The following is a 17,077-nucleotide window of genomic DNA, read 5'->3' as shown; positions in this document are numbered from 1 at the left end:
GAACACTTTGGATTCCCAGACTGTGACTGGGGAAATAGGACTTTTTAATTTTTATTATTTGTTATACATTGGGTATCAGATGATAGGAAGACTTTTTCATTCCTGTCTATACATCTCTCTTGATTATTAATATAAGAGAGTTTTAAAACTGTATTATCTATGTCCCACACCTATCCCAGCAGAAAAAGCTGACAGGCTGAGGAAGAGCAAGGTTGGTTCCCATGCAGGTAAGAGAGCAATTAGTGCCCACACAAATAAATTAGGTGCTGTAGCACCACATATTTTGCTAGGTAACAAGCCTTTCTCTTCCCTGCAGTGGCGCAAAAGCTAGCATCCCAAAGTTAGTCTTCCTTCATTTGTTTCAGTGGGCAAAAGCTTCTGTATTTTTTTCTAAGAAATTGGCTTCATATTTCGAGACATTATTTTTGTTGGTCCTCAACAAGTGAAGTCTATATTTTCAGTAACGAGACTTCATTCATTTTTTTTAAAGCAAAATTGATTTAGTATTCTATGAAAAGGAATTTAATTTCTAAGTATGTAACTTTTAAAAAATGCATAGACACACCCCCCAAATGTAACAAATCTCTCCCCACAACTGTTCTGTATGTTTAGTACGCTAGAGAAGGAAAAGAAGCCATGTCCAGTCACTTCCAGTAACCTTATTTTTTCTAGAAGGGTCTTACTTCAAAGAATAGCAAGTGAGAAACTGCTTCCCATTTTATCTTATCACAAGAACAAAAGGACACACATTATTCTGAATTTCATAGATGACTTGCAAAAGCATTAAAAATGAAAGAAAGTCCATGACAGCAGCCCAATAGGTATCTCATTAATTCTGAAGACCTACTATTAAGAAATTAAGCCACTGTCTAATAAAATCACTCAGGCAATTTGACACCCATTTATCAATCCTCCTCAATTCTGAATTGCTTCTAGTATAGTAGTAGTACTGTGATGTTACCTACCTGGTCCAAGGAACTGGCACCCTCTGGCTCTCACTGCAGCCCAGAGGTTGGAAGAGAGCTGCTGAGGATTTTGATGCTGAAGAATGAGTTCTGTGACTGTTCTTTCACCAAGCGACCGCGCTGCACGCATGGCTCTGATCCGCCCTTCTTCCTCCACTAGCTGGCAGTGAACTAATGTCACAAGTTTCCTTTGCATGGGACGACTTAGCACGCTCTGAGTAGTACTGTTAAGACCCACACCTTCAAAACAAAATGAAGCAGAAAAACAAACTACTTCATATCTCCTGTTCTTCTGCCTTTTCTTCAACCACTGTACTGCAGAAGTGCAAACCTAGTTCTCCTGATGGCCACTTTGTTAAACAGAACACTAGAGAAGGCATATCAGAAGTTCATTTTTGTGAGTTTGTTTTACTCAGCATTAAAAAGCAAACTTCCTAGGAGTCAGCTTTCCCACAGGTTTAAGTCTTGTGATTGACTTGATTTGGCTCTCTAAGAAGGTGGAACCTCTAATGAATTCTCTCCCCATGTTGGAAGTCTGTCTTGCACCCTCCCGTACAGATTCCCAGGTGACTCCTCAAGGGTAGGATCATACTGCAGTCCCTCCCTTATTTGTGGGCTTTAAGGATCACTGCCTTCTTTGACCATTTGTCTGTTTTCACAAGACATTTAGTTTCTTATTTGTATCTGGTACCTTCACTGCTTTGGCCTAGTCAAACTGAACTTACAAGTTCAAAACTGCTTGGGTGATGTTTAACTATGTGCAAAAACTGTGATTCACTAATGTGCTGGGAGCCATGGAAACCGGGTTAAAGGAACAAGTGACTCGCTAGACATACGGCTGCCATACTGAGTTTGTTCTACAGCACAGAGCTTGTTCATTGGGCCACTACTTCTCAGAACGATACTGCTATCACACCGTACTAGTTGGAAAAGCTTGAGACACTTCGCAAAAATTCATTTTTGAAAACCTGATGCCCATGATGCTCACCTCTACTACTTGGGTTGACAGATTTTTCAAGTCCACCAAATATAATATACATAAAATCCATACTCTTGAACCCAGTGCAGTTTTGCTAAATTAGAATTACTCAGATTGACCCAGCTCTTGTGTAAGATCTTGTATAAACAGTATTACTTATTTCTCTTATATATCCTATATCCAGTAACTTTCTCATTTCAGTTTATTCCTCCCCTACAAACAAGCTGCCTTACTACAGTTATCTCAAAGCACAGCAGAACTAAAAAAAAAAAAGCAAAAAAGCAGTATTATCTATTTTTACTTAGTCTGCAGAGGTCAATTTAACTTAAAAGTTTGAACTTACTATACTGTGGCCAAATACCTCAGCCTTTTCTCAGTACTATTTTTGACACAACACCTTTAAATACTCCCTCCACCCCCCCATCCCCCCTGTGAAGACATAACCTTAATGCTTAGGAAATTTGTTTCAATTTGTTTTTGAACTACATTTGTAACCATTTTTCAAACAGACTAACTAGTCATTTGCATAGTTTGCTTTGCATCTTATTTGTTTCCAGCTTTCATTTTCAAAATGAAACAATGCAGGAACTACCTCTCGCACTGCTGAGTGGTTTGAGGTACAATGCTAATTCTTCCACACATTTCTTGCCCTCCTCATAATGCTTGGTATCTTCAGCTCCGCTACATAAAGTAATTGGTTGCTGCTCAGGAACCTGAAAAGAGATGACATGTACATCTATGATGAATACGCATAAATAAGTGGCAGTCATGCTTACAAACACCACATCAAGCCTGTTAATACGAAACATTTCCTGTTTTGTTCCCCTTCTGTGTTTCTTCTATATTAGTAAGCATTTTTTCAGCTTGTTCAATGAACAAATAGCATAAAAAAAGGAAATCAGTGAAAATGAAGGAAAAAAAAAAGTAAAGAGTTTATGGTTAATAGACTTCTTTTATTTAGTGGCTGACAGGAACTAGAAGCAGAAGGCTTATTCCATGACAAAAAAAAAAAAAAAAACATGAGAAACATGGCATTTCTTATAACTATAAAACTTTGGCTGAAATAACACACATGTTGAGACATTGCCAAAGCTGGCTGGTCAAAAAAATCAGAACAAATCAGACGAACCCTGGTTTGCAGGTAAGTACAGATTCAGATCTAGGGCCTCACAGCTCTAAAATCATCCAGGGATAAGCAATTGGAGCTATTTGGATTAGTGGGAGAAAGACTTAACAGCAAATATACTAGGACACCCTGGGAACATATTCTGACTAGGCCCAGTTATCAAGCAGCAAGACCAAGTTATCCTACACTGTGCATATGAACACAACCTGCAAGTATTAATCTGACAACACAGGCCAGTTACATTCTTGGGTTGGTTTTTTTTTTTGGTGGCATTTATTTCTTCATACAGGCATTCATCAGAAATCAGGATTTTTCAAAGGAATGTTGGACCACCCTTCCCTCCAAGTTATAATTTTGGCTTTTGTTTCCTCCAGTTAAATTCTTAAAGCTTTAAACAAATTTGGGGGTGCAGTATAGCACTACACTAATGTTTCTCAACATCACTATTCAGCAATCAACTCAATATATGACAGTATAGAGAACTGGAATTTCTCAGAAGACTAAACACAAGCACTTTTTGCATATGCTATTGAAGTGCAAACAGATCTCAGAATTCAGTTACTATTTCCAAGTCAATCACTATCCCACTGGCAATAACAGCATGCTAATCTCACATAGCTGCTTACAGGGATCAACCCAGGCCCTCAATCTAAAAGTACAAGCCTTTAATGCTTGAGTTAAAGACAGCTACAAACCCGCTAACCTTCACGTGCAACCCAGCCATGTAAAGAGTAGCATTATGATGGCAGCAGCAAATAAAAGCAGTGAATATATATAAAATATATACACACACACACACACACACGGTTGCCACCACCAACGTGGACAGAAGCTTTCCTATCAATTTTAATAGAAAGTAATGTTTCAATCATATGAACACAATTCTACAGGCTTGGACAGCTGTGCGTGCCAAGTTGCTCATTTGACACATTGCAAAACAAAAAGTTACTAGCTGCATAACTCTTGCTTTTACAGTAGGTGACAAAAAAAGTCTCCAAGTGTAACATATAAGCCACAATTAAGAGAGCTGATACCACCCCAAAAGTAACATCGTCAAGATAGCCTGGATCAGACACCTTCCCTTTTCCTATTAAAAGGAAAAACAAAACCAAGTTTAATCACACCAAGAACCAAGGTTAGCCTGGATGCTTTTCACAGACTGCGGTTAACTTGAATTGGGTGGTGGTGGTGGTTTTGTTTTAATTTTGGGATGGGGTGGTGTTTGTTTGGGGTGTTTTGTTTTTTGTTTTTTGGGATTTGGGTTTTTTTCTCTGTAAGCAAGAAAGCTTTCAGCAAAAGGAAATTTTGCAACTGTATCTTACAGTGGTCAGCCATAACTGTTGCAATAGCAACAGCCTCAGCTGGACTGGTTTCTTGGGATTTGGAAAACAAATATTAACACCTGCAATATTTGCTTTCATGTTAACAGAATACTCCACCTCCTTTTCAAAGCCACTGCCATTTTAGCAGTCTGCCCCTGTCTGGGACGTTATACAAGCAGAACTGGCTTATTGATCAAACAAAGCGCATATCATGCATTTGTGCCGAGACAGAAACCACACAGCCTCTGCCCTATTTCCTGCTGTAATACATTTTGTGCAAATTCCTATTTACTCCTGCAAGCATTCAGTCTGGCACTGGTGACAACCTGAAATATAACCACACCGTCGTAACACCCAGCAGACAAAGAGGGCTTGCAACAGACGTGGGACAGGAAGCCGTGTTCAGCCCCGGATTTCGATCTTGAATTGAGGTAGGTTTAGCACACATTCACAGCAGCGGTTTGGAATGCCATACACAGCACAACTCCACCAGCGAGACACAAGGACTGTCTAGGCAGCTAACAGAAAGCTTCCCCCTCCCCCGGGAAAAAGCTGGCATAGAAAAACTTCCAAGAGTTAATCAAGCTATTCAACACCGTATCTGCATATCATTCCCATTTGTTCTCTTTGCAAAGGAAGCTTCAGTGTAAAATCTAAAAGCCTTGCACAACTGTACTGTTTGCAAAATGAGCCCAAAAGAGATTAGAGTTTAACTTTCATCTTAACCTGGAGCAAGTGTAGTACTGAACAATAAAACAAGATGCTTATTTTGTGGTTTTGGGAGTCTTCAGGAGAAAAGAATGTATTTCTCCACACACACACACTTCATCTTCACTCATGTGATGCATCTCACAGTAAAACTTACAAATATTTTGCCCTTTTGCTGGTTCTACTACATGCACTTCCAAGACTTTTTTAACATTTTAGGGTTAGAACGATTATAAGAACAGCATCAACCAAGAGAAAAATGGTAAAGACATGATTCATAGAAGTCACAGGAGATCTGAATTTTAATTTTGGCTCTGTCATGGAATTGCTGAGGGACAACTGAGAAATAATTCAACTCCAAAGCATTTTCACTTCCCCTTCACAAAATATCCTTTCAATAGCATGCAGGACCCTATGGTCACTTCTGTTCACAGTGCCTCTTGAGAGCCTCAAAATAGATGCCCTGCAGAGTGAGAGCATTACTTTCATCCTCAGTCAATATATTCCATTCTCTCAGATGCCACACTCTTATCACAGTTTTCACTGCAAATATATTTACATAATATAATAAACACTTCCCATGGGGGACTAGTCCAAGACAGGAAAAATAATCTCATACTTTAAATTCACGATCATTTTGCATGCATCTGCCTTGGTAATGACTGTGAGTATCCTGGCAGTGGAATGCTGCCCATCAGCTTGACTACTTGTGGCTGCGGGAAGAGGCAGGTTATGACGGCATGAGGAAGGGCACTGGAAAAAAATGCTACAGCATCATCTCATACCAGGCAGCGATTTTGAGTTGGTGATTTGATGTGTAATTTGAAGTGTACTTTGATGAAGGATGTCAGCTTGAGTTGTCACTAATTACCATTAGACATCTAATTGCACAGAATGAGAACATGTTAAACAGAGCAAACCCCTTTTTGTCTGGTTTGAAAACTGTTTCCCCCCCATTTCCCCCTCCACAAATGGATGATTTGCTTCCTGCCAAAAAAAAACCCAAAAACCCAAACAAAACCAAAAACCTGTCTTCAGTTCCCCAAGAGTTTGTACTAAGGACAACTTCTTCACAGATAATTCCTCTTTTGTGGCACCTCTTCTCACCAAAAATTACAATACAACATTATCAAACATGCCGCTAATATCTCCGCAATTGTTATCTTCCCCTTTTGAAAGGGCTGCGAGTTAAAAACACTCCACCCGTTTTCTCATCATACACACAACTCCATTGCCTAATGACTAGAATTGTATTTATCTTGTCCAGCAGGAGACTATGGAAGAAATTAAAGCACCACAAGAATTTTTGCCACTTAATGTCACCTGTTTGGAACGTGCACACTGCTGTTTCATATGTTAAAAAAACAGGAGGGAAGACATTAGATGACAAATCCATGATTATGCACCTTGAAAACACTGGCCTGGTGAATGTTTAAAGTAGTTGCATATAGTGAGTAATATGTGGATGCTTGAATAGTTAAAATTCAAAACCTCCTTCCCATAGAAACTAGCTTAAGGGACTTCTTTACCCGAGAAGTTTAAAAAGCAAGGTATCCCATGAATGCCTTTTTGATTTGTGTTCAAGGCCATTGTGCCTCCCTTCCCTCACAATACACTTAGCTCCTGCTTAGGCACTGAGCTATTTCCAGCCCTCCCAGGAATAATAATTCTCATCTTCCCCTTATAATCCCTTCCCACTGCCATCATCTTAAGCAGCTGAACTTATGTGGGCTGAATTGCCCGACCACTGCCTTCCATAATAGACTCTGTAACCACTGCTGATGTGTACCATGCTACAGCAGGGCAGCAGAAATTTGAGTCTCTGCAACAATTAATTTTCACATCAAGTGTGGCTATAACCTGGGCAATATGTTTCATTTTTGGAAAGGGGGGGGAGAGCTAAGATGGAGAAACAGCCTGTAATTCAAGTAAGAAACCAACTCTTTTCTCCATTAAAGTGACAAAACCTACACAGAGAGACAAATGCTATTGTCAGACAAATAGGTTACTGCTTCCCTGGGTGCCTGTGTGACAAATTTAGTACATTTTCCCCAGAAGTACAGTCCTGCTTATTTCACCCATTGTGCCTGCTCGAAGAAAGCCAAGCAACGTGACTTGCCCTGGAATCCTATCCTTGCTGCCAGTCACAGCAGAATTGTTTTGTTTCTTCAAACTGCCTGGTCTCCTCCTCTGCCTCCAGCAAAAACGCGCTTAACACTTACAAATGTGTGAACTTCTCAGAAGCCTCCCCAAAGGGAAAAGAACAAACTGTTCTTTTTCCCCCCAGATAAAAGCTTTAATTGTGTTGCACTGTATTTCCTTCTAAAACGAAACCTGTTTTTTGGAATTTATCATTTAAAAATAAAGTATTACACATCTCCATGGACTCAGGTTAAGGTGTACAAGGGTCTGTTGGAGATTAGGGGATGTTAATGACATATACACCCTCCTGAAACTAAATCAAGAAGTGGAATAAGAAAATGGGCTTTGTTTCATTGAAGTTGTTGATAGTACTCATGCTTCATAAGCTGGCTTGCTGCTCACAGATCATTTTTATTGATATGTACCAAAGACAGCCCACCTTCTTAACAGGACAGAGTTCAAAATTACTGCAGTTTCTCTAAAGTACTTTTTTTTTTGGTCTTGAACCAAGCCTTTTTCTGTAAAAAGATAAAAAAATGGCCTCAGAAAGACTAATGGAAAATAGCAACTGTTTCCCTGTCCATCACAGCAAAGTAGCGTACTTATTTTCTAGTACTCCATAGCCTGGTAAACACTACAACAGGTGCTAGGAAGGGAAAGGGAAAGAAGAGAAAGGAGGGTGAGTTATACTGAACACTGATTTCATTCACACCCTCACTGAAATTAGGAGCTGGGGGGGAGGTGGTACAAATTTCTCTTAAGGGGAAAGTTTGTCAGTAATAAAAACCCAGCTAAGATCACCGATTATTGTTTAGGTATCAGAATGCAGAGAGCAGCATACACACAGGAATGAGTGGCAAGTGAGGGGGAAGGGAATACCGTCTCTTTTAGTGGCATTTGCAGCTTTAAGGTCACCATGAAACAAGGTCCCAATCTTGATCACATAAAAATTTAAGATATAAAAAGGAGCACAAAAATTATGTCATTAGTTCAAAGTCTGAACCTAGAGTTCAGAGCGCTCTCAAGACAAATACAATACTATCATAAAGCCACTCTTCCTTCTTCATACCTCACGCACATATAGATGAGGAAACTGGTTGGCTAAGGAAACTCTAGTTGGCTAACTAGCAAAAACAGAATAAAATTCTCAATTACCTGTAACAGAGGCAGGGTGATTTTCCATCTCATTCCAGAGGATCTTGTTTTTATGGAAATTTTAATTCAGGCAAAGATCAAGTTAAAGCTATCACATAGCTTCTCACAAAGCTTAACAAATGCACACAAAACAACCAAAAAAATGCAGGAGGAAAGACTTTTACATCATAAATGTGGACATTTGGATACAGCTGGAACTATTCTAGAAACTCCAGAAAGGAAGGAAGAAGATAAGGGAGAAAGAGAATTACAATATTTATTTATGACATCACCCACAGATTTCACACTGCTTGGAAGCTCTTCAAAGATGGTGGCTTACATGTATCACAGAAATGGAAGCATGCAGTCTCATCACCCTCTCCTGCAGTGCAGGATGAGTCACTTAACACAGCCAGAAACACAACTCAATTTTAAAACTTCTGATATAACTTCTGTACCATACACCGCAAAAGAACAACAACAAATAAGCCATATTACTTGATAAACCAAACGAAAAAAAGAAGTGGCAAAAGCACATCTGGATCTCTAGGTCCCAGTACCTAATAAAAAGCATCATAAGAGCATCTTTCTTTCTTCCACATCTTTTAAAGTTCCTCAAAAACATAGCTCTTCCCTTTCCCCTGAACTATAGATCTCACTGAATTTCCCGCTGCCTCCAACTCCGCTGAGCCCAGACACAGAAGCAGAACAAAGGAAAACAGTAACCCCCTCTACGGTAACTGCATCCCATCTACATTTTTGTTCCTCACCCGTAAGTTAGACATCATTGTCCCTCCTCTCCCCAAGTCCACAATCCTGTCCAGCCTTGGGAGGTATGGGTCACAGGAAACTACCAGTGATCTAACCACGATAAGCTTATGCCAATTTACGTCTGTGCTGCAACTGAACAGGGTATTCCCGCTTTCCACACATCCCTGCCCCTTTCCTCAGGCTGCCATCAGTACCAGTGCTGCTGGAGTACTCATCTCCATCAGATCACCTCACGAGTACCCATTCCAGCAGAAAGGGGAGTCTCGGGCAGGCTCCTCCCATTCACCTACATAGATTTAGATTAACATGTCAGCTCAGGAAGTTACATTTCCAGAGCACAGTTTCAAATTAAACATAAGGCAGTATAAAGGCTGCTACCGGAGGGTCTTGTCCCACTTCCCTTACTCTCTCCTCTGCATTCGGGACAACCGATCACCAGTTCGTAGAGTGAATATGGTAAAGCAAGTAACCTACCACAGAAGAATGACTTCCCACCAGATAAGCTCACTGATCCAATTCATCCTTTTGGCAGAGCATGGCTAGATATGAGTTAGGGAAGAAGGAAGGGAACAGAGTCAACCCGTTCCGGTGACAGCCCACAGTTACACTAAATTAGATGTAACAAAATCACAGTCAGCGACTGGTAGAATCAAGATTTGAACTGTTGTTCCAGGCACCTCTACTACAGCATGTCTAAAACCTGTATTCACCAGAGTCAGCCTACAAAAAGGTAGATGTCTACTCTACACACCATTAACACAGAGTCATATACTTTATTCATGACTTGTCCTCCTAAAAGAGAGAAGGAAAACAACAATTAAAAAAAAAAAAAAAAAGAAGCACTGATACCTGAGCACCCACTAGTTGCAGCAAGGCTGAGTTCACAGGAAGGAGTTCAATGTCTGTATTGATAGTGGTCTGGTCAAAAGGGCATGCCTTACGGTGGAGCTTGTTGAGGCACATCTTGCAGACAGTGTGGCCACAACCCAAGCTGATGGGCTTCCGGATTGTTTCGTCGAAAGTCTGTGTGCAAATCGGGCAGGAGAGAAAATCCGTCCATTGTGGAGCTTGTACAGGCATTGCTTCAGGAGTTAATTGACAGGACAAAAATCTAAAGCGCAGATTCCACTGGAATCAAAATCTTTGAAAAAGTCTGTTTATTTTTAAATATCTTCTGTAAGTACAGACAGTCAGCACATAGTGTGAAACATAACCTAAAAGAAAATGGAAACAGAAAATTAGCATTCTCTACTGGAACAGGCATGTAAAATCCTTTGTGCTAGGTAAATACCACTTGTAGAGGTATAGCTGAACTAGGAGTGCGGTTCTGACATTAAATACAGGACTGAGTCATGACTTGCTTTAATTCCAGCTAGTCTCTGGCACTGGAAAAGTGACTTAAAACCGCTTCTGCTGTTATGCAGGTTAAAAAAAAAATCAAGATAGATAACTAGCTCATTGAAGTTATAAGACTAATTAGCTTTTAGGTTTTATGTTCTCTTTTTTCTTTGCAAATGAGCCAATTAACATCAACTAGATTTGAATCAAAAAGACAATTTTTGAAGGGCTGTTTTGCTTATTCCACTAAAACATTTTGGGTTTTTTTTACAGTATTCACTGCGAGCTTTAAATAATTTTGCTTAGACAAGGCTTCATCCAAAACCTCTATCACAAGCAAGCCTTCTTCAGAGTTCAGTCATCTCTGGATTGGCACACAATGACTCTGCAGAAACATCTGAGCTGCTATAGCCTCAAGAAGAAATGGATGAATGGCTCAGGGTACAGGCAGACACCGTCTGCATGCAATACAGCTCATGTACAGTGCTAGGTAATACTACATACTGCTACTACAGCACCTTCACACAAACTGATCTGTACAGAGCTGCACAGTACCACATGGACTTATCCGCTCACATCTCAGTTACCCTGGGAACCTCCATGCATTACTGGGTATAGTTCAGCATTGATAGCTTGCCCACAGTCTGCCCACTGAAAGATTGATAACTTGCCCTCAGTCAGCTCCATTCCTGAAAAGCAGGAAGAAAATTTCTAGAAGTCATTTTGGACTAGAAGAGTGACAACTGTTTCTCAAGGACCCTTTTCTAACCCTGATTTATATCATTAATTGCCTACCTAGAGCTTATATTGACAGAATAAGTAAAAATTTTAACGCATTGAGAGATTACACAGATACACTACAATAGAGAAGAACCTGGGAGGTCTTTATTACTTGGCACTTTTGAATCAAAATGCTAAGAAGATCAAATGTTACTAATCATAAGGGAATGGAAGATAAGACATCTCTTTGGGACAACAAAAATTAAATAAAAGCAGAACTCCGCACGTGAGGAGAAATATAAGAGTAGACAGAAGAAGTGATATGAAAAGAATCATGATCAAAAGGAAAATTGGTAATAAAAAAAATTCTGACATCTGGCTTACTTTCTATCACCAGTGAAGTTAGCAAAAAACAGTGCAGGTCACACAGATTTACTACCAAACAGATTTTTCTAAATCAAGCAGGAAAACAACAACAACAAAAACCACCCCAACCACCCAAATGTGTTAGTTTCACTTTCCCACACACCATTGGCTTAGTTTTCATACCAAGGAGTGTGCACTTGCTTGCTAATATCTGTTCAGATACAAAGTTCTTATATAAGCAAAACAGCAACCTTTTATCAAATCTTAGCTTAAAATAAACCTCAAAATTAAAACTAAAACCTCAATTCTAAGTAAAGGCAAAGAAAGAAACTTCAAGTTAGGACTTGTGCAATTCAGAATCAAAGCATTTTAAAACAGCAACAAAAATCTAATGCTAAAACAGAGACTCTGAAAAGCCTCAGGCTTTTGTTCCAGAATTTAGTGCAATGTTGTTCACAAATAACATCATTTTGCCAAGGCAAACAACGAAGAGTTACTAGTTAAGCTTTTAGCCATGTTTCATCAACAAAACATTAAAGCTTAGTTCTAAAGCTACTAAGAAAATTTACTTCATCTTCAAAAGACAACATACAATGCCACACAGCCACTGTTTACCAGCCAACAAGGAATCAATAAGAAATCAATACTACCCGGACAGGGCGGTACTGAGGAAGAGGCATTGCATGTGGTTAATCCTACCACCACCATTGCACAACTAGAAGACCTGCCAAGGTTGTTCAGGGTCGTGTCCCGTCCCATCCCCTGCCCCAAATTACCTCTTTAATAGCAAATCAATTAATTTTTTTCATCTTGTCAGCAAACAGCCAAATCATTCCCATTACTACTGTATCATCATAACCCAAACAAAAACATTTATACTTGTAAGTTACTTGACTGAGCTAACTGCCTAAAATATCCAGGAAATTTATTTCCAAGCCTTTCCCACTCCCTGCCCCCTTATATATTTTTAAGTAAACCTTGGTATCAAGTATTCCAGCTAGAACCATTCTTTCTAAACCAAATCTGTAACAGAAATTACCTTGAAACGCCACAAAAAATCCTTCTGCAAAGAGCAGTACACAGCTTTATAAATCTAGTGTATGTATTGCTGTGCTATGAAATACCATTTGAGGTTCAAAATTTAAAGAGCTGAATCATATTGCTTCCTTTCCACCACACTGGTATTAAAATATCTACCAACAATTTCCCAGACTCATCTGCAATTCAGAAACAATTTGAACAGTCTATTTGAAACATTGATTATTAACCAAGCATTAAGGAAAAGAGCAGTTTCTTATTAACTGAGGAAATCTAAAACCAGAAGCTAACATGAAGCTACACCATCAACACTAAAAAGTAGATGTGGACATGGAGACTCCACCATCCCAGGCTCTGAACTAGAAAAAAAGGAGTTGAACACAACTTCAACATGAGTTAACTAATTAAAAAAAAATAAACAGAGACACATAGTTCCTACCTGTACCTCTGGCCACTCCAGACAACTAGCATAATGAAATAGGTCATATTTATTTACAATCTCAACAGGTGAAAGAGGAGTCTGGGGAGATAGGGAGGGAGGGAGTAATTAGTGGCATCCCTGAGCCCTTATCAAGGCAGGTCTCAGAAGGCTGGAGAACAACAGAAGTAAAGTTTACACAGAAGAACAATTCTCAGAAGGGTCCTAATGAGCCCAAGACTGGCACTGAACTGCCAGAATAGAAGGGCACATCACCCATGAATGGAAAACCCACAGCCCTGACTGTGGATATGCAATCACTAGAGAGGCACGTTTCACCAGCAGGTGACAGGTCCCCCTTACCCGTGCTGGACTGCTCTCCTACCCATCATTTCACCAGACTCTGCAGCGCCTGTGGACACATACTGGTGCCTAAATGGCAGACGAAGGCCACAGATAGCACTGACAATAGAAAATATGGCTGGGAGAAACCTCAGGAAGTCATCTATTTCAGAACAGTCTAACTGCTGGAACAGATGGCTACCTGGCTTAGATCCAGCCAATCTTTTCCCAACAGGAGAAAAGAATAGCTGTTTGAGCAACAAACCCTGCTCTGCTAATAAATCTCCCAAGCAGATCAGCACAGAACTGTGGAATTCCTCCAGTCCCGCGTAAGATGGGAATGGCATCACAGAGACTGACGGTTCACAAGCTACATGCATACAGGCTGGCACCAAACCAAGTACTGCTGCTGCCGCCACACCTTTCCACACATATGGTCCAGTTTTCCTGCAGGATCTTCAATCTTCAGACAAGGAAGCAGAGTCAAGTGCTGAGATACAACATAAATGTCTCCCAGGCACAAAGCATACAGATGGGGTATACATGTAAGAAGTGAAGCTAGGAAAGATGTGCGCCTTTTTGGAAGGTTTGTGACTTGCTATGACCTTGGAAATAACTGGAAACAAAATATTCTCTAACTTCAAAGACCTACTTTAAATGAGAGATTGCAAGCAGCAATAAAATGATGGAAACAAGACAGTTTCATTATTACAGACAGATAACCATCATCACTAAAGAGAACACTTCCTTGTACAGGTAAGGTAGAAAAAGCATGTCCATACTTTCATGGTACAACGCTTTTTTTTTTTTAATGTTTCTCTCCAGCATTATGCCAGAGGTGAGCAAAATGCAAAGAATGCAAACATTTATAAAAGACATACCCATTTAAATAAAATCTCCCTTCCCATAATATTATGACATTTTTAACCCACCCTCTCAATTTGGTATTTCACACATACTAGCTTCCAACACTAACTATATATATACACACACACACTTCGTGCATGATTGAATGAAGACATGCCAAAACCCAAGAAAACAAAAAACTAAGAGAGACACATCCACAGTACATAAATTGGAAGACAAGAAGCTGTAATTAAGCATGAAGATGCCCCAACGCATATAACTTGGATAGTAAATTGGGACCAGAGACATTTGTGTTTCCTTATTTCTGAGTCTGAACATATAAAATACCTGTATGCAAGTCTCCTTCTGCTTAGCCCTGCATAAGCTGTTTTTATCCACAGCTAGAAGAACCTGAAAAAAAAATTCTCCTCTCTTCTGGGCCCTCCCCCACCTCCCAAGAAATCCTTGAAATTCCATCCTTCAACCCAGACTGGAAATGTCATGCTGTAATCATATCAGTGACCCGTCTCCTCTGGGATCCTGCCAGTGCTTCAGAGAAAGACAGGATCATTCTATAAACCACCTGGACAACTGCTCAACACTTTATCGCATTCCTTACTCTGCTGGGCTACAATGCAGAGCGGTAACACAGCCTCCTGTCCAACTGTGTTATGTCTGTGATGGCCAGAGCCTTCCACACGTAGCTAGAAAGCTTTGCTTTTCGACCCTTGAGAAGATGTTTTTAAAATGCAGAACACTGTACCAATATCCACTGGCATCAAGTTTCACACATGATGACATACAGGAAAACTCTTCTGCTTTCAGTTAAAATTCAACTCCCTTTAAATTAATCACACTCTCAGAGTCCTTCAGTACAGGTACCAAGTATATACCGACTTCCCTCACAAACATATTATTTGGACCTAACGTGTACTAGCGTAAACATATCATGTGCCACTTTGTCATGCACAAGTTAGCACTGATCTTTCCCAGCTGATCTTTCCCAGCAGCAGTCCACAGTAAGTCACGTTACAGTTTAAGGCAGATGACTCAGCACACCTACAGGGCACCCTCTGCTCAGTTTCTGCCATTTCAGTATATACAACTCTTAAGAGCATTACCTGCTCCTGTGTTTTTACCTATCTCTCTACGGCATTTCACTAAGCTTTTCTTAGCCAAGCAATATCATCATCTTCTTGACATTTGAAGATCAAAATTCTGAATAACACTAATTTTTATTGTCTGCTTTTATTTTAGTCCTGAAACTGTTTCATTTATGCTGAGCCTTACTCAGAAATAAAACGAGCAGAACTTCCTGTAACAGTTAACGTATAAGTAAGCCTATTCAGTGCAAAACTTAACACTAAAGCAGCTCCTCACTGCCAAAACAAACTCAGGCTTGCCAACCGATCTGCTCACACAAATACAGTTCCTGGCTAATCTATAATTTAATCTAATAAAATACCATTTGATTAATTCTTTTAAAGACTCTTACTCCTTGGTAGTAACATAAAAATTGCTGAGAAAAAGTAACCTAGCCAAAGATGCAATTCTCTCTCCTGTGGGACTGGTTCTGTGATACATTAACAACTTTGAAACCTCTCTGACACGAGATGAAAAATAAACCAACAACAGAACAATTCATTCAATAAATGAACAGATAATAGTAGAACAATTCCTAACTAAACAGGATTACCAGATACCCACAGTGCAATCCTACCCAACAATTGGACCTCTCCATACTTGCCTAGCGCCAAACAGACACCACTAATTATCACCAGTGCTTCACAGGATCTATTTAAGTAAATAAGTTTTCCATTCCAGTGCGCTCTATGTAATAAACAGCATTTCTGAGAACACTGAAGTATCTTTCCTCTCTTTCCTGAGGAGAGGTGCAGGACCTAATACTTTAAAAAGTCCTGAATTTCATTTTAGGGAAAAACTGACCGGACAACCCACGGGAAACCCTGACCAGCCAGCAGTAATGGGTTGTTTATAGAGACTCAACACTTTGTTCTCAAAAGGCATGCTGAAGCCCCATACTGCCAACTTCATGGTTCACAGAAAAGGATAAATCATGCTAGCTGTGTTTTCCATATCCAGTTCCACAGAAAAATGTCTGAAAAAATTAAAGAGAGAGAGAAAGCCCACGCCTGATCAGAGAAGAGTAGGTAGAAGAAAAAGCTTCTTACCTCCACTCAGGGAGCTCCATGAACACTAATACAATAAGCCCAGAATAGTATTTGCAATAGATTGAATTTTTTTCCCCTCCTGTTTGCTCTCTGAAACTTCGCTGTACACCATCAACTGACGGCAAGTGCTTCAGTTCCTCGTTCCTCCTCTGCGCTGCACGCATGCCTGCTTGCATGCACACTCCCCAACACCGCTGAACACTTGCCCAGAAGACAGAAACAAAAGAAATTCCCACCCAACAGCAAATCCTGGAAGTTTGTCTGTAACACACGTTCCCACCCTTCTTTCAAAGCTGCATAAACACCAACAGGCTTCAGCGGCCATATAATAAGTCTCTTCAAAAAGAAAAAGAAAAGAAGATAAAATCATGAACACCATCAAAATTCTGTCCCAAACTCACTGAAGCTCAGTAAAATCAAATTCAAGATTTGCTTTCTTTTATCCTCAGTAATTCTTATTTTGACTGTGAAAACAAAGGAAGAAGTTTATCTACTTTCATGCAAAAGTCTCTTATTTGGTAGTCTGTGAAGTACCTTAGGAAAATGGGACCACTTAAGCACAAGATGTTATCCCTCATTTGAAACTTCCTGGCTTGTAACAACACAAGGGAAACAAACAAACAAACAAACAACCACCTCCCTACCCCCCCCCCAACCGACCCTCCCCATC

General features: G+C 40.0%; 1 protein-coding gene across 3 annotated transcripts in view; it reads right to left on the bottom strand.

The window, feature by feature from the left end:
- The window catches only part of RC3H1 (ring finger and CCCH-type domains 1), a 50,083-nt gene extending 33,610 nt beyond the window's left edge, over nucleotides 1–16,473 (bottom strand). For all 3 annotated transcript variants that reach the window (XM_009324625.1, XM_009324626.1, XM_009324627.1), the window contains exons 1-4: nucleotides 16,408–16,473; nucleotides 9,997–10,361; nucleotides 2,537–2,657; nucleotides 966–1,205 (exon numbers count right to left, since the gene is read on the bottom strand). In XM_009324625.1, coding sequence (XP_009322900.1) covers nucleotides 966–1,205; nucleotides 2,537–2,657; nucleotides 9,997–10,227 — 592 coding nt within the window. In that variant the 5' untranslated portion in view covers nucleotides 10,228–10,361; nucleotides 16,408–16,473. The remainder of the gene's footprint in view (nucleotides 1–965; nucleotides 1,206–2,536; nucleotides 2,658–9,996; nucleotides 10,362–16,407) is intronic.
- Between the last annotated feature and the right edge of the window lie 604 nt (nucleotides 16,474–17,077).

This window comes from Pygoscelis adeliae, unplaced genomic scaffold (genome assembly GCF_000699105.1).
Source record: "Pygoscelis adeliae isolate BGI_AS28 unplaced genomic scaffold, ASM69910v1 Scaffold126, whole genome shotgun sequence".
Lineage (NCBI taxonomy): Eukaryota > Metazoa > Chordata > Aves > Sphenisciformes > Spheniscidae > Pygoscelis > Pygoscelis adeliae.
Note: the sequence above shows the minus strand (reverse complement) of the source record. Positions and strands in the feature narration are given on the sequence as shown.